Consider the following 23779-nt stretch of genomic DNA (forward strand, 5'->3'; position numbering starts at 1 on the left):
GGGTGATAAATCCTCACATCCCCTCTTTCCCTCCTCTAGTGATTTGAAGTCTTCAGGATGAAAATATCGGTGCAGCAGTCCTTTTTATTAGGCCATGAGTCCTTCCCGATTATTGGGCCGTCGCAACATCACATTCCTTGTGGTGGCACCAAACAAGCAAGAAAAGAAATTGGGGAGAGAAAAAAAAGGAAGACAGACGGAAGATATAGTTTAAACGGGAAAAAAAAAAAAAAAAAAAAAAAAAAAAAAAAAAAAAAGATCCCCTATTCCCTAGACACAGTAGGGAAGGAAAAAAAGGTGGGGACAGGGGACAAAGGATTGATGATCTGGAGGGGGTAGAAAAGAAAACCCTTGTTAAAAATCAAACATGCATGCATATCGTAAGCTCTAGAGTGACATTGAACTTACCTCTCCTGCTCACAGTTTAACCTCCTCTCCACTCTCACTGTGGTACTCGGCCACATATAGACTCTTATCAATACTACTGGGAATGGGCTTGATTTCAGTACCCAGCTGCTCTTCAATACCCTTCAGGTTAAAGCGGTCGTCGTAAGTGATCAAATTAATGGCGAGACCCAAGTGTCCAAATCGGCCTGTGGAGAAACAAAATGGTAGTAGTGGTTAAGTGACACTGACCCTCACTTGCCAAATAGTGATTTCCCAAAACATTACAGTCTTGTTCGCCTTCTGCTCCGAGATTAAGTACTCACCAGATCTGCCAATACGATGGAGGTACGTCTCCCCAAGTTTGGGGAAATCGAAGTTGATCACCACATTCACAGCTTGTATATCAATTCCTCTTGTGAAGAGATCTAAACAAAGGGTAGTCATTAAAGCCAAAGCGAGTTCTAGGTTAAATAAATTTGACCGACGTCCATATTTTCAACTGTACTTACCAGTGCAGACGAGATTTCGACACAGGCCATTTCTGAAATCATGGAACACACGGTTTCTGTGTTCCTAAACGAAAAATTAAAACTTGTATTAGCATAACGTTAACCAGGACACAATTTACAAATATCACCGGCATGGCTTGTTTATAAAGCCAAACTAATTTAAATGATAAAATGCTGCACATGCTTCAGAATTCATTACATCAACACTTGCACCATTTCGAAAGTCTGCCAACAGCAGTGCAGTAACGCCGCACGCCCTCTACATCCCCACCTGTCTCATCTTGGCGTGAATGTAGAAACAGGAGTATCCAAGCTGAGAGATCTTCTTTGCCAGGAGCTCCACTCGCTGTGATGAATTGCAGAAGATTATAGACTGATTGATCTGGAGCTGAAAAACAAAAACAAACATTAAAAAGGATCTCTGAACGTCCTCCAACAGTCAGGAGGATGGTGATGCTAATTTCCATATCTTAGATGAAGTGTGGGATGCACAAGGATCATAAGGTTTTTACCCTGGAGAACAGAGTATTAAGGCAATGGACTTTCTGCCTTTCAGTTACATAGGCGTAATACTGAGTAACCCCCTTCAGGGTCAGCTCCTCCATCAGGTTTATCTCATAGGGCTTCTGCAGATGGTTGTTCTGTTCACAAAAACAGGGTAAATTAATACTTCCTGAAGCATAATGATAGTCTTTGAACAATTTCATGCAATGATTAATGTATTATTTGGACTTAAAATGCAGCAAATGTACAATTAACTACAGATCAGTGTTTTCTGCAATGTCTGGCAGCAAAGGCGGCATGCCATTCTATTGCATGTACACAAACAAAAATAAACAGTGAAGCCACCGGGGAATATAATCACAATTGAGAGGATCTTTGCAGGGATCTTTGTTTCAATTTGTTACAAAACCATAGCTCCAGAGCGGTGTGCTTACGGCCTAAATAGTGTAGTTTGTGTTACATGATTATTGCTTAAAATATTTCAAATTATATATACACATGTATAATAAAAGGTCATTAAAATTCACTTCAATTCAGCAGGATTCCTAAGTAAATTACTGCCCATGTTTAAACTAAATGTGGCATGCTCACAGTAAAAAAAAAAAAAAAAAAAAAAAAAAAAATACATGATTCAATGAAAACATTTTGAAAGCAATCTTTTGTTTACAAATCAGCAGGCCTACCATGAACTTCTGCACACTCAGTGGGAAGGTGGCAGAGTACAGCAAAATTTGCCTTTGTTTGGGCAAATAGCTCAGAATCTCCTCCATCATCTGTACAAAGTCCTGTGACAGGAGCTTGTCTGCCTACTCGGTAAAACAGACAAAACATACAAAAGAGATGAGAATTACGGTACGGCAATTAAGTCAACTAGTTAAAATCTCTTATTCACATACCTCATCCAACACTATCATCTGCACTTGATTGACTTTGGCCACTCCCTTTTTGATGAGGTCTAAAATTCTTCCTGGAGTGGCAATGACAACGTGCACTGCCAAGGGAAAAGTTAAATCCAGCGTTTACTAAAGTGTGTATGTAGTAGTTCAAACGATTCCTAACATTTTCCACCAGATTGTGAGCACTTGCCTGTTTCGTCAAGTCTCAAGATGTCATCACGGAGGTTGGTTCCACCTGTAGTTGCCATGACCTTGACCCCGCCCATGTGTTTGCTGACCTGAATACATATCTGGCTTACTTGTAGAGCCAGTTCTCTAGTGGGCACTATAACCAACGCTGTAAAAAACATTTAAAGCATGGCGTCATTCGAAAGCAATTTGAGAAATCATGCATAAAGCTTATAATTGTGAAACCTAACAAAGGTGCCACAACCAAGACAGTCACAGACCTTGTATGCTGTCTTTCTTCAGGTCAATGCGTTCAAGTAAGGGAATGAGGTAGGCGCCACTTTTTCCTGTGCCGTTCTTGGCTCTGGCCAGAATGTCCCTCCCAGACAACGCAATGGGAATGCTCTCCTCCTGCAGGAATGAGGGAAAACACACTAATGAGCAGATGGGTTCGATTAAATCCAATCTTCTCTTGCCTTAACAGTGGATGGAAATTGTATGGTCTCTAATAGATAAAAATTTTAAAGAGCCTAAACAATCTGAAGCCAGTTTCTGTAAGAGAACCTTCAGTTAAAGTGACAGTTTAAACAATTATAAGAAATCAGACTTCGACTGCGATTGAGGATATGAAATGCATGTTCTGCACATCTGTGTGAATGCATGCAGGGGTTTTGTCTACTACACATGCTTAAGCAATATGAGGATATGAACACGTGAACTTCCTCTACAGAGCCTCTGAGAATTCTCTTTACAAGCATTCTATTTATACTATTTTAAAAAATTCTCACAGAAACAACTTGTACATCAAAATTACTCTAAAAATAAAAATTTAATAAAATTCAATTAAAATCAGTTTCCATGTTTTAAATTCTAACAGTGATCCTGTCGAGCACCTACTTGCTCATGTACACAATTGATTACCACTTTAATAAAATTGCATGACTACCAAAAAAATAATTAAGACTTCATAGGGCTCTATTAAATTCTACTAAACTGTTGTTTAATTATATGTACTATAGTTGCAACAAATTAAGACATACAAATTTATTACAATTGAAAATTAAAAAAAAAAAATCCTGAGAAATTAAAAAAAAAATTTTTAGGGCTGTAAATCTTTAAGTAAACAGCAAAGTGGTTGGATTCATGATTCATAAGGTTTCAATTCAAGAATGATTTTTGCTGGAATACTACCCAACTACACAATTATAGTGTTACTTGGTATCAAACTTAAAATGCGTTTTAATGATGAATGCAACTTTCACGATTTATGCATGTATCCTTCATACATTTAGTTGAACAACATTAAAAAGTAATTCATCATTTAAGGAAAAAAAAAAAAAAAAAACAAAAACACTGCTTTTAGACATCAACATTGTTTTTCCCTATCCATTCAATAAATGCACAGCCTTCAACTGCTCAGGCAATATCACTGGTATGACAGAAAACAGCACTGGAAAGTATGAACCAGTTTTGAATATTGACAAGACATAGGCTACGTGTAGATGAAGGGGCTCTGGTTTTGTGTGTAAATAATATTCTATACACGAAAAAAAAAAATAAGTGCATTTCAGCACTTTGAGGAATTTCATAGGCTTTAAGAAATACATTAACTCCACATTTAAGTAGGCTACTTTGTGTATATACATTTTTTACAAAAGAATGCATTTAACAAGTCATATTTGTTATTATATATACACATCAGTGTGATCTTGTGTTACTTCATTATCACTTCTCAGTTGTGTTTGGCTGTAGTTTGGGGAGCAGACAGGTTTCAGCGATTCTTCCTGTTGTCAAGTCCATGACCACGCAATGTGAACGTTACCCCAGATAGTCGTGCAGTGTCGTCTAGTGTGAACTTTATTCTAGCAGTACTGGCCACAAGTACTAAAGAGATCACACATGCTCAAATATATATAAAAATAAAACAAGTTCCTGGACTTGAAACAGCCAAAAAAAAAAATTACTTTATTCCCCCAAATAACTAAAGGTGAATATAAAAAATGTACAGGTTTTACATTTATTTAGATGTAGTAATCAGCAATTAATTCAATTTCTCTTTAAAGCAGTTTCATTACATGACAGCAAGTCTTCTGCATGTTCTGCACTCTATCAAGCTAATCCATCATTTAAAATAATACTCTATATAGTATGATTGTAAGACTAACACAATTATGAAGTCTTTCAGGGAGTAATACTGCCTACAATATTATAGACTACACATTAAAACGTTTAAGTTACTGTTCCTGGATCAGTAGGATAACCATGTAATAAAGCTGCAGTGGCTGGGACAGAAATATCAGTTCCGCTTAAGATGCAATTTAATCCTATGCACATTAAATAAACCCTGCTCCTCAGAACAGGGTTTAAACTTACAGACCTATTACTATGACAGCAAGTCCAGGGATGAGATTCGAAGAACCCAAGATCATGCCAAATTGTTAATCAAATCCATTTGTTAAACGAGTTAGTGACGTATGAAGAACGGGTCCATGGGAATTGGCTAAGACCGATTCAAATTTGCAACAGCTACCATCAGATTTCCCCCCAACCCCCAGTGTTATTTTATTTTTTACCTGTATGGGTGACGGTTTCTCCCAGCCCATTTCAAAGATGCCCATAAGCAGTTCCCGTTTCAGGCAGTAATCCTCAAACTCGTTTCCCTTGGTCGCAGTCACATCCTGCCAATTTCAGGACCACAAGCAGCACATTAGAGAAAGATTCTGGTTCAGAGGATACTTTAAGAGATAAAAAGGAGTCAGAGATGGACTTACTGAAGTTTTCATGCGCAAATCCTTTGGAGGAAGCTTTAGATTCTTCTTCCAGTCATCCCCAGGCCTGATAAGAAGAAGCAAAAAGGCATCAAATCCCGATCGTCGCCATACTAAAATCAGCACTCGCAACTTCCCTCAAGGACTTACTTGATGATAGTGTTGGCTGTGGGTGCAGGCTGGGAGTTGCCGTTGTTGACTGTGCTGGAGGGTTTGACCTGGGCTGGCTGCGTTGTTTGGGACCCCCCTCCACCTCCTCCTGGACCACCTGCTGGCTTCACCGAGCCTCGCATTTGGCCATTTTGATTCGACAGTCCAAGAATCACTGGATTCTCCATTCTGGCTGTACTCATGACTTAAATATTCTCTCTTCCGAACAGTGAGCGACAATAAACAACAGTGGAGATAATACTTAATCTTAACTGGCTTGCAAAAAATAAAAAAAAAATAAAAATAAAAAATTGCAAGTTGTCCTTCCCACAGCTTTCGAAGTGTCCAAAGCGCACAAAAAAAAAAAAGTTAAAGCAATATTTTTCACCAGTTCCTTGTTCCTCAATATGCAAGTCTCTTGTGGAACATCTCAATATCAGTGTCACTCAAGCAACAGGTCACAGATATTATAAGCAGGAAGATTAGCTTCAATTATCCTTCCATGAATGAGCGAATCCCTCCAATGCAAAAGGAAATTCTTACTGACCAGGGGCCAGGAAGCCAGTGTTAGTCTTTTCAATTATTCTGTCCATTCCTTTCCCTCCAATTAGTCAACAATGATTTCAAAGGTTTTCAACCTGCAAAAGAACACCATAATATGTACATAATATGAAATGTCAAACAAAACCACAAGTCAAAATTCAGTCAACACTGATACCCATTAAATGTGATGGGGGTTTCCCAAACCTGCACCCAGACTCAGACATTGCAAGGATCCTCAACCCCCAATATGTATAAAGGGTAACGCTTGTAAAATTGACTAGGCTAAGAGTTTAATAAATTTCTAATTTACTGCTTAATAGTTAGCACGATAGTTAACATTATGTATTGGTTAGGATAAGGGATGTAGAAAAAGGCATTTGTGTTTGCTAGGGTTGTGACAGTAAGGACATTTCCTTAGCGATTAATCGACGCATAACACCAGTAATGCGGTACAATGGTGGTGGGTCATTTGAGTTTTCAGTCTCCTTTTTGTTTTCCTTCGGTTTTGAATAGCCTGAAAGCTATTTTTTATTTTTATTATTTTTTTTTTTTTTAAAAACACACATACTTTCACTTTTACATTAGCAACAATTAGAAAACAATACAACATAGAACTTGGGGAAGAAAAAACAAAAACAAAAAAACAAAAACTACGCTATATGCCTACTAAAAAAAAACAAACATTTATTAGCAAAACAATTAAGAAAAAATTACTTTTACTTCCATTAATCAATTAGATTTATGGCAGAACAGGCTTTTCAAAATACAATTTAATAAGTGCCTTTGCATTTCATTTCGAAACTCTCCTATCATTTTGCCCTTTTCACCTCGCGTGATAAAATCTGATCTGTGTTCCGTTTTAACTGTAGTAAAAAAAATAAAATAAAAAAACAATAAAAACAAATCTAAATAACAGTAGGGGGGCGGTGCCACAGAAGCATGTGTTGTGGCTTAACACCGGTATCGCCGCCAAAACGCCAATCTCAGTAATATGTGCTTAATTAACACTAATAAATGGTTAATTCTAGTAATATGCATGCTAATAAACAACAGGTGTATCTGTAAGATCAAGTTAAAGCTGTTAATAGATTCCATTTCATAACAGCCAACTTACAATGGTTCAAAATAAAATTTCGTATTTAGCCTACATCATAAAATTTAAAAGCTGAGCTAACAAGTTTAACTATCAACTAACGTTAAAAGGGTAATAAATGTATTGCTAATTGTTAATTAAGACATTGATTTTTACCGTTTTTGAATCTATTCAGCCGATCTCCGAGTCTCAGATCACATTTAGCATAGCTTAGCATAGATCATTGAATCCGATTAGACCAGTAGCAACCCAAAAATGACCAAAAAGTTGTGATTTTTGAACCTTAACATTTAAAATATTTATAATGGACAATAAAATATCCCCCACATAGCTGGTCACTGTTACACCAGGTAGCGCTTTAAAAAGGTTGAACTATTGATCTTAAAGTGGTCAAATGTGTCCTAATTATTATAACTAACACTAATACAGAACAATGTGCGTGTTAACCAATCATTGTGTGATTAAAGCTGCACATTTTTACTAAATGGTAATGTTGAAGCAACAACAAAATAAATAATTATACAGAAAGAAAAGCTCTGTGGCACAGTAAGTCTGTCAAATCAAATCTCTTTTGTAAATCAAATTGTGAATGGACTTAAAGGGGACAGCAGTCCAGGTCAGCGCATATGAACTAAACCACAAACCATGTCAAATCAAACCTCAATAATGGCAGCAGCACCTGGCACGAAGTCAACAAGATAGGCCTCATTTTTAAACAGCCTCGCTTATGAAAAAAATATTCGCAGGTTTTATAAACATTAATAGCGCGTCTTCGCTAATGTTGCGTTTATAAAACAGGTGCAGTGGCACTTTGGTTAAAACAGCTGTGGAATCCGGTTAAAATTAGAGACAACGCAAATACTCTTTTAGCTCTAAAGATGAAGTTAACCAAAAGTCCACAGTTCACGAAACTCGCGTACCGAACACCGTAAACCAAAGTAAACTCAATGTAACGATTCGGTATTCGGTAAACACTTCAATTTCAACCGTCTTGACTCCACACAACGTGAAACTCGCTGTCACGCAGCTAATGCTAATATTTAGCTACGCAGCTACCGCCGACGGCTTCATTTCAGTAGATTTTAACAGCGGAATGCGGCTTTACTTTGGAAAAACATATATAATAATATCACCTCAATGCGCTGCTTTTGTTGTCGGTAAAATGTAATATTTGAAAAGTGTGAGAATACACCAGCACTGTGCGCGAGCTTGTTAGCTTTTGCGTACACAAACAGGCCGCACTCGAATTTACCTCACAAATTCCCATTTAACGGTCTAAACGACTAAACGCTTATTTTTGAAAACGACAATGAAAGTTCATAGGAAAGATTCACTTCTTACTAAAACAATTACACGAACGCCGTAACTGAGCAGAAAATGTAAAAGACACAACAGTAGCGTTACATGTAAACACTCGGCTACAACGAAACCATAAAAGCGATCCAAAATCACACCGTGTACAACATGAACGCGACTTTCTGTAAACTTACCAGATGTGGCTGAGAATATCTTTCTGTGTGTTTGTGTTTGTGAATTATAGGTGTAGAGTTGTGACATATATTTAGGGGTGTAAAGCGAGTGTGTAAGATGGCTTCCAGTCATCTTTAAACCCTCCCATAATCAGTCACATGAGAGCCCCATGTAATCCACAAAAACACCACGCGTATTAAAATGATCTTGGAACGGCTGCTTTCGTGTTAAATATGCGCTACGTATTTTACGTTTTTAAAACAAACGTTACATGCAGCGAATTTTATTTGCTCGCGTCCTTTGTAGGCGTATGAGATCGTCGCAATTACACTTCATTAAAAATATCACAATTACATTGCAACAGAGTTTAATTTTTACCTGACCTTGTTTTATCCCGGCTTTTGGCAGAAACCTGACATGTGAGTCATTTAACTGGTTAACATGTTTGTGCTTGACTGATTGATGGTGATGTTTGTGATTTAAAGCAGTCTGACATTAATTTGGATGCCTACAAACGTACCTTTTTTTTATTATTATTGTTACTTATTTCATAGGAGTTGAAGAGGTTTGGTGTGCACAAAGTAGGAATCGGTTGATAGAGACACCTGTAGGGTTCAGAGATAGTTAATTAATTGCCTTAAGTAGTTAAATGACTCTTACTTATCAATTAGACTGATGTGTATTTACACAATGAACTGACTTTGGGTTTTAACTTCACATGACAAGCTATTGGAAAATTAATAGTATTTTATAGTTTGATCGTACCTAAAAGCTACATTATTAGCAGAAATCAAGATTGTTTTTTCCTAGATGGTAAACTGGAGACACTCCAACAAGCTTCAAGCTCTCCTAAAGTGTTCGTGGTTGTAGCAGTAATTTTTTTTTTACAGCTAGGTTTTAATAATAAAAAAATAATAAAAAAAAAAACAGGTGCATTGCTTGTCGGTGCTAAACTTGCAGTGTTGTAGGTGGTTATTGAGGTTTATATGTTGAAGTGCAACATATAAGGTACAGCTAAGACTCAAATATGAGTAATAGTGAAAGTAATACTTGCCTCAGATACCTATAGCCTACTTATCAGATGTTATGTAGAGTCCAGATTTATAATATTTATTTAATAATTTGAATTGGGAACCATACACATCCCACTTTTTCAGATGTCAATGCTATATTAAAAATAACCAACATAGCGTTAACTTCCATATTTATTAACTTCCCATATTTATTTTGTAATTTTTTATTTAATAATTTTAGAAGACGTCTGGATAATGATGAAGTTACAAAACAAATATGTGAATTATGGATCGGACAACGTGCAATAATGTTTCACACACACGATAAAAATAATAATAATAAAATAAAACTAAAACTAATATAATTTAGTTGTAAATTAATTCTAGGTTTCTGTAACCAAGCCTGACTGCCGAGAAATCAGAGGTGCTAAGATTTTGTCAGCCAGGTGTTAAACTACTGCAGCCTCGAAAACAAAGAAACAAAGACCAGCTCTATTAAGATCAAGAGTTTAATGCAAATGTTCAAATTAGCGGTTTATAAATCTGAACTGCAGGAGGGGAATGTTTTTGTTCTGTAAAGGAAATGCGTGGGTTTCTCTCATTGTTTTTGTAAAGAATTCAAATATGGTAAGTGCGTGTCCTTGAGGAGGTATATTTTAAAAAAGGCGTGTCTTGAGATTTCAGTCTTGAGCGTAAATTATGGGTTGGTTGTTCAGAGGGGTTTTATCATTGAGACACTGCATTCCTTTTAGCCCGGAGTGGAGGGCATAATACTTCTAAGACAATAGCATCGTTATCAACACAAATATGAGTGATTTATCAGAAAACTTCGTTATTGAAGTAAGTATTTCTGAACTCTTTTTTTTTTTTTTTTTTTTGGTTTTATTTATGATCATTTATGGTTAGATGTTTCCTGTGAACCGGTAGTCATCATTGATTTAATTTGCATCCTGTAATAAATCGATAGAGAAAAAATATCAAATTGTACATTTTAAAAGCAACAGTAAAAATATAGCCCACTTTATATACGTTTAGATCGTTTCTTGTAAATTATTTTTTCGTAATCGGTTTGCTATATTGTTGTTGTTAATAATAATTAATTAATTAATTGTATTATTTAATCATTATTTTAATTTTAAATACCTAAAAAAAAAAAAGCAGGAAGTGAGATTTCCTTTAAATCACTTCCTGTAAATGCAACACGTGTATATACAACTTTTGTATGCAACTCTTCCAGGTTATTAAACAAATAGCAAATGATTAAACAATAAGATTCAAGGATGCAAATTATAAACAAGATATTGATAATAAAAATTTATTTTTTATTGAAAATTGGCATATATTGTAAATATCGTGTCTAGAAAAGAAGTCAACTGTTGATCTAACTCCTATCTACTCTCAGGATTTTTCAGGTTACGATTTTGAAGACTTGAAGAATGTAACAGACGGGCCTACCAATGAAATAACGTACACCTGCAAAAATGACAGTAGCCAACTGCATCTGTTTCACACCGTGTTTCAGCCTCTTGTATACGGTGTGGTTTTTCTGGTTGGCCTAACAGGAAATGGTCTACTCTTGACCGTTCTGCTTAAACGGCGGAGGAACCTGCGCATCACAGAAATCTACCTGCTACATCTGGCACTGGCTGATCTGCTCCTGCTCTTCACCTTACCGTTTGCGGTTACCGAAGGGGTAGCCGGATGGTTTTTCGGAAACTTCCTGTGCAAGATTTTGGGCCTTCTGAATCGCCTAAATCTGGTGTGTGGGAGTCTGCTTTTGGCATGCATCGGCTTCGATCGCTACCTCGCCATCGTGCACGCTATCCCCAGTCTCCAAACCCGTCGGCCTAAGACCGTTCACCTCACCTGTGCAGTGCTCTGGCTCCTGTGTTTATTTGTGACCATTCCAAACACGGTGTTCCTGTCTGTGGAGAAAGAGAAGAACAACACTTCCAGATTATTATGTTCCTATAACATCCATGCCATCCATGCGAACAACTGGATGCTGACCAGTCGCTTCATCACACACCTGCTATGCTTCTTCCTGCCTCTGGCGATTATGGGGTACTGCTACACTTCTGTAATCATCACCCTTTGCCAAAGCCAGAGGAGTCTGGAGAAACAGGGAGCAATTCGACTGGCCCTACTGGTTACACTGGTTTTCTGCCTGTGCTGGTTACCGTATAACATCACCATTTTTATGGATACCCTGGTGGTGTTTGGTGCTGTGTCGGAGGAGAACTGTCATGCTCGTGACACACTGAAACAAGTGATAATAGTCACAGAGAGCATTGGCTTTTCCCATTGTTGTCTGAATCCAATCTTGTATGCCTTCATTGGGGTTCGTTTCCGAAGAGACCTCATGCAGTTGCTCGCAAAGATAAAGTGTCTGCGTGTATGCCTGTCAGGTGGGCGCACAAAGACTTTTCACAGGGTATCGGTCTCAGAGGCTGTTACTACTACAACAAGTAACCAATACATCTAATAGCAGCTAGACATTTTTGTACATATTTTTTGTTTTTCATCTTTATTTCGCTAACGATCTGTGATTTACAGCTTTACCTGCATCCTGAGCCAATCGCTGCAAATGACTGAATGCACATAATGTAAGCACTTGAAATCATATACATTTCGACAATCTGTTAGTCCAACAATGAATTTCATTAATAAGCAAAACTAGGCACAGTAAACGAAATGTTGTAGTGCTTTGCATGTAAAAAGTGATTCAATTTACAATAAAAAAGTGATATAATCTTATGTCCTGTTTTTTGTGCATCTAATATCATCAGTCAAAAATGAAAAATGTATGTACCCTCACTCACATCAAACAAGGTCAACAAAAAGCAAGTGAACAGGTTCTTTTTCATATTTGTTATTAGATTTCTAATAAAACACAGTATACAGAACAGTTGCAAACAAGCACAAATTGCATCTTATTTACAGCAACTATATATATATTATATTTATATATAGATATTTATATATTACCTTCCACAACAGTTTGGTAGCCAGAATGTAATTAGAACATAGAAACCCAGAGGCTTTTTTCCTTATGCCTTTGCAATCAAACACATTGATCTGAAATATACATATTTTACAATTATCTTAAAAAATGGCTTCAGGTTGTGGTACTTAACTGTAATGATAACCCTCAACAGTTTTCTTTTGATCAAAAGATAACTTCAGCATCAAGAAATTATTACTAAAACCATTTATTACTAAAACTGTATTTTTTAGCATCTGATTGCCAAAGTTAGTCAGTGGCAATTAAAAAACATGTCCAAATGAGAAATAGCCATTACGAAACAAGGTTTTTACAGTTTTACAGAGAAGCCAGATTAAAAGGGCATGTTGGCCATACTTCCAGGCCCATAGCCCAGTGGGCTGTCCAGGGACATGCTTCGTTGTCTAAGACTCTGGGGGCCCATCATGCCTGACTGTGAATGTGGAGGTCCCATCATAGGCCCCTGAGGGGACATGAGGGCGCCCTGCTGGCCAAAGTGTTCCCCAGGGAGAGCCATGCCCCTCTGCTTAGCCTGCATCATCATTAGATTCTGCTGGGCCATAAGATTATGAGGGTGCTGCTGTGGAGACAGCATGCCACGGGGAGGGTGGGATGGGTGTTGTAAGAGGTTGTTGGCCATCATGGCCTGCTGCTGCTGATGGTGATGTTGTTGCTGGAGCTGTTGTTGTGGAGACATGCCTGTCCTGCCCATCATGTGCCCAGGGTGGCATATGGGCCCCATCCCACCTCCTGATCCCATGCCCCTAGAGCCAATCTGAGGCATGCCCATACCTGGACGCATCCCACAATGCGAATGCGAGGGGTGTAGAGGCAGCTGTTGCTCAGCCATCATGTTCTGTAGGTTCGCAATATGGGGGTTGGAGGAGGGGACGCTGCTATGGGGAGGTCCAGATGAAGAGAGCTGTTTAAGAAGATGAGCAGAGGAAGCCTGTGGGGGCAGCTGGCCCTGGTGTGGATTTTGCTGTGGCTGGGACATGGCTTCACTTTTGGGGAAGTACTGCAGGGTGCTGCTGGGCTTGTCCGCGGGAATGATACGTGAAAGATCAAACTCTGGAATGCCTGTATGTGTAGGCCTGATGACCTCACTCAGGTCTGGACCATCACTCATGGGCATGGATGGAAAAGTGTCTGGTTGGTGAGGAGGCCGCTGGTGAGACATGCCTTTGCTTAAAAGGTGCATCTGTTGGGGTGGCAAGACCTCTTCGGGGCGCTGGGGGTACTGCTGCCCCATTCCACCAATAGGGGAGTGAAGAGGTCCCTGCATGCGAGGGAATCCTCCCATCTGGTTTTGGGGATGCATTGGGGAAACATTACAAGGCCCTATTCCATCTGGAGGTCCCCCTCCACCTCCCATTATTGCTGAGGTCATTCCTGGCATTACCATAGGGTTAGGGGATGGGAGCATAGGTCCAGAAGGATCGTGGGATAGCTGTGGACCTCCTTGGAGAACCATTCCCATTGGACTTTGCGGACCACTGTGAGGTCCCATTGAACCCTGCGAGGTGAGAAGCATCTGCGTAGACTGGTGATTTCCCATGTTGCCTACTGGAAAAAAAAGGGTACATGTAATGATTTTAATGAAACATCTCTTTAAGACAAAGACAATAAGATAAAATAGTGTAACAGGGGATCAAATGACGATCTGAAGTAGAAAACAATGCAATGTTAGTTCTAAAACAGGTGATCAATGGAATGTAAAATCTGTACCTGACATGTTGATTCCAGGTAGGAGGGGTCTATCGGGTAGCATCTCGTCATCTGATGTGGCAATTGTCTTGATGGCATCATGGTACAGCGGAGTGGAGCTGGGCATGGCATACTTTGACATCTGAGACATTATTAAGGATAAAGGATTCTGGGAGGGAGGGGCATCTGGCGAGGATGTGAAAGGCATACTAGGATTGATAGAGTTGGAAGGTTGACTGATGGGTGTTGAGTTGGAACTCCTAGGTGGCAGGGACATACCTAACATGAACAAAAAATGACAAACAAACAAAAAAAAAAAAAACATGTAATGTACACAAAACCCTGAAAATCCAAAAAGGTTTTCAAATTTCAGTGAACACCTATATCAGTGAGTACCTGTAACTTTACCTGTATCAGTGGAGCTGCTACCTCCATTGCCTGCAACCTTGACACTAGGAGGCCCCCCAGGGCTAGGCATAGTAGTCTTGGGTGAGGCATTCCAGCCAGGTGAAGCAACAGGCATGGTTGGAGATTTAAGGTGTCCTGGGGAGCCAGATGGTGAACGAAGACCAAGAGAAGGGCCTATTACTTGGGGGGATTTAATAGATGTCGAAGAGGGTGTTCCAGCACCAGAGGCTGCTGGTAGAGGAGGGTGAGTTGGACCACTTTGTGGTAGTTGGCTGGGTGATTTCAGGCCTGCTGCTGAGGGTGAAGGCATGAGGGGTGATGGCTCCTGACTTAGAGAGGGCGATTTGAGCTGGTGAGATGGGGGTATAGCTGGGGAACCCATTGGGTTAACACTAATGGGCAGATCAGGAGGGTGCCGGGCACCAAGTTCTGTGCCTCTTGAGCCAGGGTTCATGGGAATGTGGCTAAGTCTTGAGGTGTTGCTCATGTGGGGAGGACCTGGCTGGTCTGGCCCAAACATATCAGGGCCTGGCTGCTGCATATATGAGCCATCACCCTGACTACCAGGAAAGTTGCTCTGGTTGGGAAACTGAAGAGGTCCATCTGGGCCAGGGATCATTCCTTTGTTAGCACCACCCCGACCATTCTGTGAAGCCCTTATGCGGGAGATGTCATCAGGGCTCAACATCTCCCCAAGCGGCCCGCCAATTCCTGGACCCCCCCTCAGCTTCTGAACCAACAACTGCTGGCCCTGTGGATTTATATTCATGCCCATATTCATACTGAGATTACCCCCTAAAGGAGAGTCAACTATGTCTCTCATTGTGGGGCCACCATCACTGCCTACTCCCCCAATAGGAGAGCCCATTATAGTCCGAGAACCAGGAAAGTCCATTGGATCACCACGGGAGGGCGGGCCTCCTCCAATTCCAGGATTGGGGAAGCCTGGTCCCCCAGTATTATCCATCATCCTAGGACCTCCAAGCCCTGCCTGCTGTTGCTGTCTGGACATTTGCTGCAAGTCCAATCTATGAAGTCTGCGGAACATCTCTTCCCGTGTTATAGAGCGATCCAAATCACCCTGAAAGGGCTGGGGAGGTCCACCAGGCCCCCCTGGAGGATAGCACCCATGAAATGGGCCTCCACCGCCCATGTTTGGAGGAATCTCATCTAGCCAGCCCATGCCTGGCCTTGGAGGTCTTTGAGGCCCCAACCCCTCCATACTTAGAATTCCTCCAGGACTTTCTGGGTAACCCCAACCCCCTGAAGGACCTCGCATCTGTCCAAGAAACCTTGGCCCTCGAGGACCTTCCTGATGCATGTCTTTTAGTCGTGAATTCCCTCCCATTCCTCCCCCTACCATTGGCCCTGGCCCCCACTGCTGATCCCCAGGTTTACTATGATATGGTGGTGGGGGTCCCCTGATCAGCATTTGAGGCCCCCCAGGCATGCCCATCTCTGGCATCATGCGGAAATGCTGGGGATGTTGGTGGGGGTTCATCTCATGTTGTCTCCTTTTCTCCTGGTAGTACTCTTCTTGCAGCTTCCTCCAAGCTAGCTGCTCTGGTGTTACACCTTCGGGTCCCAGAAGGGGCCCCATGTCTAAACCTGAGGGTGAGGAGAGGTGGTGGGAATGTGGTGGCATAACATGGTGCGGGCCCATCAATGAGTCATCCAATCCAGGTCCACCAAGATTCTGTGTCTGTGATATGATGGACTGTAATGGCTCCTCGTACTTTTTCATTCCACCAACAGAGGGCATACCAGGCATACCAGCATTGTTGCTGTGGCAATTACCAGTATTCCCCCCACCATTCTCACCATCTTCCAAACCTCTACCTCCGTCATTACTATTATTGTTATTAACATTAGTGCCGTTAGGATTGCCATTAGGACCTCTTGGTTCCTCATGGCCTGCACCGGCTCCACTACGGAGAAGTAACCTCTCAATGTCTCGAAGAGTCTGTAAAGAGCGTTCACGATGTTCCAACTGCTCCTTAGAGAGGCCATCTGTGTTTCCAGGCGCTCCACGTTGGCCCTGTTCGCTCTGACGGTGTGCAGATAAAGCAGAGGGGCTTGAAGAAGGAGATACACCTGCACCATGGTGGGCAATTGTACCTGGCCTGTCCACTCCATCTGGTCCTGAAACGCCCACAGACTGTGGACCAGAACTTCCTTGGCCCATTGAATGAACTGCAGAGCGGCTGTTGCTGTTTGACGTTACTCCTGCTCGGAGGGATTGGGCTGACTCACCATCTGGATGGCCTGTAGAAGGAGGAGTACTGGTGCCTGGAAGGTGTCCTCCAACGACTCCAACAGAAGCTGGCCGGGGTGTACCACTTTGGGATTTGGGTGTGCCAATGGGCGGACTGTGACTAGAACTGATCTGCTCTGTCAGGTTGGAGAGTTTTCCAATGCCAGAAGACTGCTCAGACAGATACAAAAAAAGAAAAGAAAGAAAGAAAGAAAGAAAGAAAGAAAGGGAGCTGTTAATTTCATTATTAATCTAAGTTCAATACATCACTAAGGACTATACTGTTTCTCATCAAAACAGAAACAGGAACAAAGATAAGCATTATGATTTAAATAGCATTTAAACAAATACAGTGCCTCACACCACCAAGCACCTGCAGTGTGGATGCTGTGACAATTTTTCCACTCCACTTTTGTATTTAAAGAACATACAAACATATTATAATTACAAACATAAACAAACCCATGTAATTCACCAAATTATGTGTCCACGTGTCTGTACATACAGACCTGTTCCAGCTTGGTACGAGGGACATTCTGCTGGTGATACAAGAGGATGGAGTCCGTGTGGCCATGCATCACTGCTTCTGCAGCACTGCACAAATAAAAGCGTTGTTAAATCTACTTAACAACAAAGAAATTAGGGGCGAAATTTTTTTTTTATGATTTTAATAGTTTTCTATTCAGTCAAGCGGCTTGCAAAAACACTCCTACACCTGTTAAAAGAGTGTGGTAGAAAACTGGCTGCTAAGATGACACATGCAAATAAATCAACTCCTTTGTTGTGGTTTTCACAGAAATTTCCGCCTGTATGCTACATATCCCATTTGATCAAAACAGCCTGTCAAGCTCCAGAGATCTGTACTGACCTGTTGGCAAGGCTTGTGGTGAAGACATACACTACTTGCTGAGGAGGACGAGGGTGCAGATCTGTGCGAATGCCAGGTCCAACTAGTGCCGGACCTCCAGGATCACTAACATGGCCTGTGGCAGATGAACCAGAGTGGCCCTGACTAGCACACATCACATGCTCACCTGTGAGAAGATAAAAAAGTGAATGAGTGATAAAATATTTGTAATGGCAGAAAATATATCTGTTTACATAAAGAATTTACATAAGTCATTTGATGACATATATCGAGTGTTTTTTTTTTTCTGGTTTAGTTTTTTTTGTGATTCTTGTAAACATGTACGCCCAATCATCCTTTAAAGAGAAGGTAAAAAGCAACAAAATACATATGAAATATTATTCATTCTTATTTAAATATTAATCATTAATATTAAAAACTGTCAGAACATTATAATCATTATGAAATATCACTCTAATAACATAAATGCTTGTTTACTACCATAAAATCTTCCGGAAAACCACAAGGAGGAGCTAAATCCCACAGAAAACTTCCCAGACCTTCAGTTCCATTATGAATGTCTAATGGCTTAGCATTTACGTCATGAATTTATGTGGGCAGATATGAAACACTGAAGATTTGTACAAAATGAAAAACAAACATGCCGTGTTCTGTCTCATGAATGTCACACAAAATGAATTGTTGAAACGTTTATTAATCTCAATTATTTTAAAGATAACTTTGATATGACTCACGCCGATTCAAGGTTACGGAGTGAGACATTTTCCTTAAAGGGCAATGCAGAGTTTGTTGGGGGTGTTGTGTTGCGCTTGTGCAGGTAATGTTTCACGACACACCTTCAGTCATGTGTCAATAAACAGATAAGGAAGGCTGAGCTTACTTCACAAGAGGGGACAATAGCTTTAAAGCTCAATGTCATAACTGAAGGAACATTATGCCTTCTCTACTATGTGTGTGTGTGTATGAACTTTCCTACAATAACTCTAATACCATTAAATGGCAAGTTCACAGTCAAATACTTTCATATACAAATGACAATATAAGTTGTAGTTAATGTCCATTCTTTGATTATTTACTGCTGATGGAGGTTTAGGCATCCTCAGTTACCATTCATTTTTATTGCATCCACATACTGTACCGCGAAGATTAATTGTAACTAAGGCTGACGATCAGAAACACCTTTTTTGTGTTGCACAAAATAAAGTCATACAGGGTTTGGGTAGACACGTAACTTAAAATGAAGACAAAATCGTTTTTTTTTTTTTTTTTTTTTTTTCCCTTTTCTTTTTTTGTCTATGCAAATCTAAACCAAAATTAAACTTCCTTCCAAATGATATATGTTTTTATGACAATTAAGCACATTCACACCACCTCAATTCTCTTCATGGTAATGCAGCGGTAGTTTCATACACTTCGACGCATTCAACCACGCTGACGATACACACGAGAACCAATGAAATTTAAGTGCTGTCAGCACAGATAAACTCAGCGAGTGTTGAATCCTACATCTTCAAGATGATGCATTACGCAGCATTTTATGCACGCGTCTTTATTTCTTTTAGAATGTCTTTTTTTAAACGCCATAAAAACCGATGTTTACATGGAATGATAAGGAAGCAGCGGTTCGGTTCATAACCGTTAGTAGGGCTGTTTGTGTTTCTATCTATTTTTTGTTTGCTATGCAAACAGGTCCTCAAATGCTTCTTTCTCAGGTTCTCTCTGGTACGGAATAGGAGGTAGCGCAGGGCGCATACACTCCAGAATTGCAGTCAGCAACCGAGATGTACAACCATGCATTCAGACACAAACACGCATGCTTTGAAGATGACACTTAAGCATTCTAATAGAGCGTATGTGCGAAGTGTTACGGTGGAAGATGAATGACTGTTTTGACATCTGATGGTTAGCCAAGATCTCATTTATACAAGACGTTTTGCTGGCTTTTCTATCTATACATTCAAACTTTAAGCTAATAAAACTAGTTTTTCTCATCAACGTCATGTATGTCTTGATGAACTTTTTATCTAGTTGTGTATTTATACTTCGTGTGCGCCAATGTGCGTGATTCATATTTCTATTTCAACATTCTTCTTTTCTTAACTTGCCTATATTCACAGTGGTCTCTTTTCACATTTCCAGGTTTCTCAGAAGTGGAAGTCATCATGGTCGAGTAAACTGTTACAGTTGTGAACAGAAACTACAACAAATGTTGTAAGATGGAGCAAGAAGCCCCCCTGGGATAAGACGATCCTACCCACCTTTAAGTGTGCTCTCGACCACAGACAGCGACAGAACTCACTTTAGTATATTTAGAAATTGCCTGCACACTAATTCGTAGAAATTGTGAGTGGAATTTCATTAGAACAGATTCGAGATAAACTGATCTAATTTTTGAAAATGATTAACTGCGTGTTTATTTTATGTCGAATATTGATATGTGTATTTGTCCAATGTGGACTAGAAAAAAAATAGATCTGAAAAAAAGGTATTATTTAAAGGAATAGTTCACTCAAAAGAGGAAGATGTTTTGAAGAAAGTTTGTAACCAGGCTGTTTTGGGTCACCGCTGACTTCAATAGTATTTTTTTTTTTTGACTCAAAACAGCTTGGTTACAAACTTTCTTCACGATATCAGAACAAAGAACCTCATACAGATTTGGAACCACTCGAGAGTGAGTAAATGATGACAGAATTTTCATTTTTGGGTGAACTATTCTTTTAATAACTAACACTTTTGTGCCATTACAACCAAATCGTTAATTGTTTCCAATTGACTTCCATTCCATCTGCAGCTAATTCGTATATATAATAAGAATAAGGGATCTAAAATATGCTTATGCAGAATGAGGCAAAATATGGCAATATATTAATTTGCGCTTTAAAAGTAAGATATTATTAGCAATATGCATGCATGTCAATAGTGGGAATTGAAAATATATTTATTTGATACAAAAAATGAATTGATTCTGTTGGTCAGAAGAGAGAAAGATGACCGGTTTGTAGCTTTTGTATTTATATATAACACCCGTTAGCCATTTTTTGTATGTAATGGCAGCATAAAATATTTTTTTTTATTTTGTATATTATTGTTCAATCTTGTATTTGTATTTCTGATATATGAATGCAAGCTGAATTGCAACTCTTTTTTTTTTTTTGTTTCCGCTGGGTCAACAGCGCTGTGTGTTTTTCACGACAACGACGTCAACCAGACGTTTGCGTAAACAGTCTACAGGAAGAAACATTCATTACGGTTTATAAGACAGTATTTATGTGCAGGTTCAGACTGGCAGGCCGTGTGTGTGTGTGTATGAATGAACTCACGGTGAGCGGCAGAAAGGGGTTTCTCATCCTCTTCCTCCGTTTCGGCCCCTGAGCACCATTCATCACCGCTGTACGGCTGTTTTCTCTCCAGCACACACCGGCGTTTGCTGCGCATCACTCCCTCTACTGGAAAGCGTTGGGAAAAACACGAAGGCACAGACACGTAAACATATTTAGAATCAATTACGCGTATTTATATAAGACAGGGCGGCTTCTATCCGCACTGATATAAGCTAACTCCCGAAATCCGTCTCCAAAAGCAGATTTAATACGGAGAGCACACACGGAGTGCTCCAGAAATGTTTTGGCATGTAAGTGGACACGCAAGGCCTACGAAGCCTTCAAACGTCCCATAACCTTGAATACGCAGAAAACAAGGGAGAGGGAGAGAGAGTGAAAATGAGAGGAAGAGAGAGCGTTGTGGTTGTGGTGTCCTCGGCCTGCGCACGCCGTGTCGGCGGCGGCCAGAGATAAAGAGCTGACCTTTTCTGCATCCTCTTTTGTTCCCAGCAGACATCAGTTTACGTAAATGAGTGAGTCAGCTCTCTCTCTCTGGTCTACTTTCTCTTTAATCATTGGCCCTTTCCAGGTGTGGCAGTCGAGTGGTCTGAAGTGGATGGGTGACTTGCATTTCATTTGAATGCCTTTCTGTTTGCTTTTCTATCGGGTGAACAATATATGCAGAGAAAGGGAGACAAGAGAAAGGAAAGTTTTCCTGAAAAACAGCTGGATGGAGACGATAATGTTCTCACTTCCCCATTTCTGATCCGCTCTACCATTATTTTTTTTATATATATATATATATATATATATATATATATATATATATATATATAATATATATATAAATATATATATATATATATAAAAAAATATATAAAAAAATATATATATATATATAAATATATATAAAATTTTATACATATAAAAAAAAATATATATATATATATATATATATATATATATATATATATATATATAAATAAACAGTAATACTAAGAATGCTTTTTTTATATATATATATAATTATTAATATTTCTATTATGGTAAATACAATTTTTATATTTTGGATTGTTTTTATTTTATATTATTATTTTATATATAGTATTATATACTGAAGATTTTGTGAACGTACATTTAAGTCCATTAAGATTAAAATTAAAAAGGGGACGCATCAAAATGAAGCGAGATGATGTTTAAAACGGGAACAAATATATACCAATGGGATAATTCGTTCATTTTTATGATCCTGTTAGCAGATTTGTTCTCGTTTAAAGCATAAACTCATTTACATACATTTCACAGAAAAACAAGACTTCATATCTTGCATCTCAGGTAAAATGTATCTTGCCTTAAGGAAGTTACTGTAGATATTTGTACTAGAAAACAAAATATACTGAGGTGTGAATATTTTTGAAAGGCATGCAACATTAACTTTATGACTTTTTACGAATGTAAGACTTTCTGCTCTGCTCGAAAATATTTCGAGGGATAGGTTACAGCGTAATTATAGTGTACTCCAATAAATATTTCAATTTCCAAAATAATTAAAACATAAATTAAAAGTTATTTACTTTTTTTTTTTTGTTGCAAATCAATTATAAAAAAAAAAGACCAATTCTGTTTTCAACTGTAATAACCCCACCTTCTACCTTCCAGACAGGTGTGCGTGTTTGAGTGAAAGAGTGAGAGTGTGTATTCACACACAAAAGAGCTTCAGTGCTATTACAGGAAGCCCAGATGACTCAGTTTCTCAAAATCACTCTATTGCCCTGTTATTTCCCCTGATCTCTGTCTCTAATACACGCATGACATACACAAAGCACCAGGAAAATGGAAATAAAATAAGAACTGCACAATGAACCAAACAAAAAGAAATGGCGCGCGCACACACACAGTGAAAAGAAAAACACGCCTCCGCATATCCAGGAAGAGAAGACCCGTTATTGCTTTTTATATTGGACAGAAGCGGTTTGGCTGAATCTCACGAGACCTGTCAGCAACGCTGACTCTGGTCGCATTTCAACCCAAATCAAAAGAAAGAACGAGAAGGTTTTGCATAAATAATAATAATAATAATATGCATTTTTATGACAATTTCAACACAAACAGCTGTCGTTATTGTAATTTATTGGCACTAGTCTCATTCACTTGCACACATTCAAGTCAGTGACAATCATAATTCCAAGAAAGATGAGCTCTTTGATGATACAAAGATATTATTCACTGCTGCATTGTATATCTAACTTTCTCCTTCCAGAATGATCATTTTTAGTGGCGTGAAACCTGGTTAACATGGGCTGACACTGAACAGCATCCTATCGGTGGTGGCATTCAGAACTGTTACTAGGGCAACCAGAACTAGAAACGCAGACTAACATCCGATCTGTATAGCAACTGCTGACACGCAGCAGAAAAATGCCATTGGTGATGTGAACAGGGCTTCAGTGATGACATTTTTATTTTGGTCATTTTATTTTTCCAACAATAAAATCTAATAATAGACCTACTAAATAATTGTACTCCAACACCTCAATTACTTCTATTATTTTAAAATGTATATATGTATATATATATATATATATATATATATATATATATATATATATATATACATATATATATATACACACATATATATATATACACACATATATATATATACACACATATATATATATATATATATATATATATATATATATATATATATACAT

General features: G+C 39.0%; 3 protein-coding genes across 5 annotated transcripts in view; 1 reads left to right on the plus strand and 2 right to left on the minus strand.

Moving 5' to 3' along the window:
• Window positions 1-234: 234 nt before the first annotated feature.
• ddx6 (DEAD (Asp-Glu-Ala-Asp) box helicase 6) lies at window positions 235-8902 on the minus strand. Its single transcript, XM_043264216.1, has 14 exons — window positions 8509-8902; window positions 5383-6020; window positions 5236-5299; window positions 5038-5142; window positions 2746-2875; window positions 2487-2633; window positions 2297-2391; window positions 2084-2206; window positions 1409-1537; window positions 1168-1284; window positions 897-960; window positions 711-812; window positions 409-593; window positions 235-326 (listed from the first exon to the last, which is right to left on the minus strand). The coding sequence occupies exons 2-13, from the start codon at window positions 5583-5585 to the stop codon at window positions 418-420; spliced, it is 1455 nt and encodes a 484-aa protein (XP_043120151.1). The 5' UTR covers window positions 5586-6020; window positions 8509-8902; the 3' UTR covers window positions 235-326; window positions 409-417.
• A 33-nt stretch (window positions 8903-8935) lies between these two features.
• On the plus strand, window positions 8936-12258 carry LOC122362670 (C-X-C chemokine receptor type 5). Its single transcript, XM_043264215.1, has 2 exons — window positions 8936-10341; window positions 10904-12258. The coding sequence occupies exons 1-2, from the start codon at window positions 10309-10311 to the stop codon at window positions 11984-11986; spliced, it is 1116 nt and encodes a 371-aa protein (XP_043120150.1). The 5' UTR covers window positions 8936-10308; the 3' UTR covers window positions 11987-12258.
• Window positions 12259-12357: 99 nt separating this feature from the next.
• The window catches only part of bcl9l (bcl9 like), a 41065-nt gene continuing 29643 nt past the window's right edge, over window positions 12358-23779 (minus strand). For 2 of the 3 annotated variants that reach the window (XM_043264213.1, XM_043264211.1), the window contains exons 4-9: window positions 21063-21188; window positions 17743-17908; window positions 17384-17468; window positions 14621-17045; window positions 14234-14491; window positions 12358-14071 (exon numbers count right to left, since the gene is read on the minus strand). In XM_043264213.1, the coding sequence (XP_043120148.1) occupies window positions 12840-14071; window positions 14234-14491; window positions 14621-17045; window positions 17384-17468; window positions 17743-17908; window positions 21063-21188 (4292 nt within the window). In that variant the 3' untranslated portion in view covers window positions 12358-12839. The remainder of the gene's footprint in view (window positions 14072-14233; window positions 14492-14620; window positions 17046-17383; window positions 17469-17742; window positions 17909-21062; window positions 21189-23779) is intronic. The other variant, XM_043264214.1, reaches the window with a different exon arrangement.

This window comes from Puntigrus tetrazona, chromosome 18, assembly GCF_018831695.1.
Source record: "Puntigrus tetrazona isolate hp1 chromosome 18, ASM1883169v1, whole genome shotgun sequence".
Taxonomy (NCBI): domain Eukaryota; kingdom Metazoa; phylum Chordata; class Actinopteri; order Cypriniformes; family Cyprinidae; genus Puntigrus; species Puntigrus tetrazona.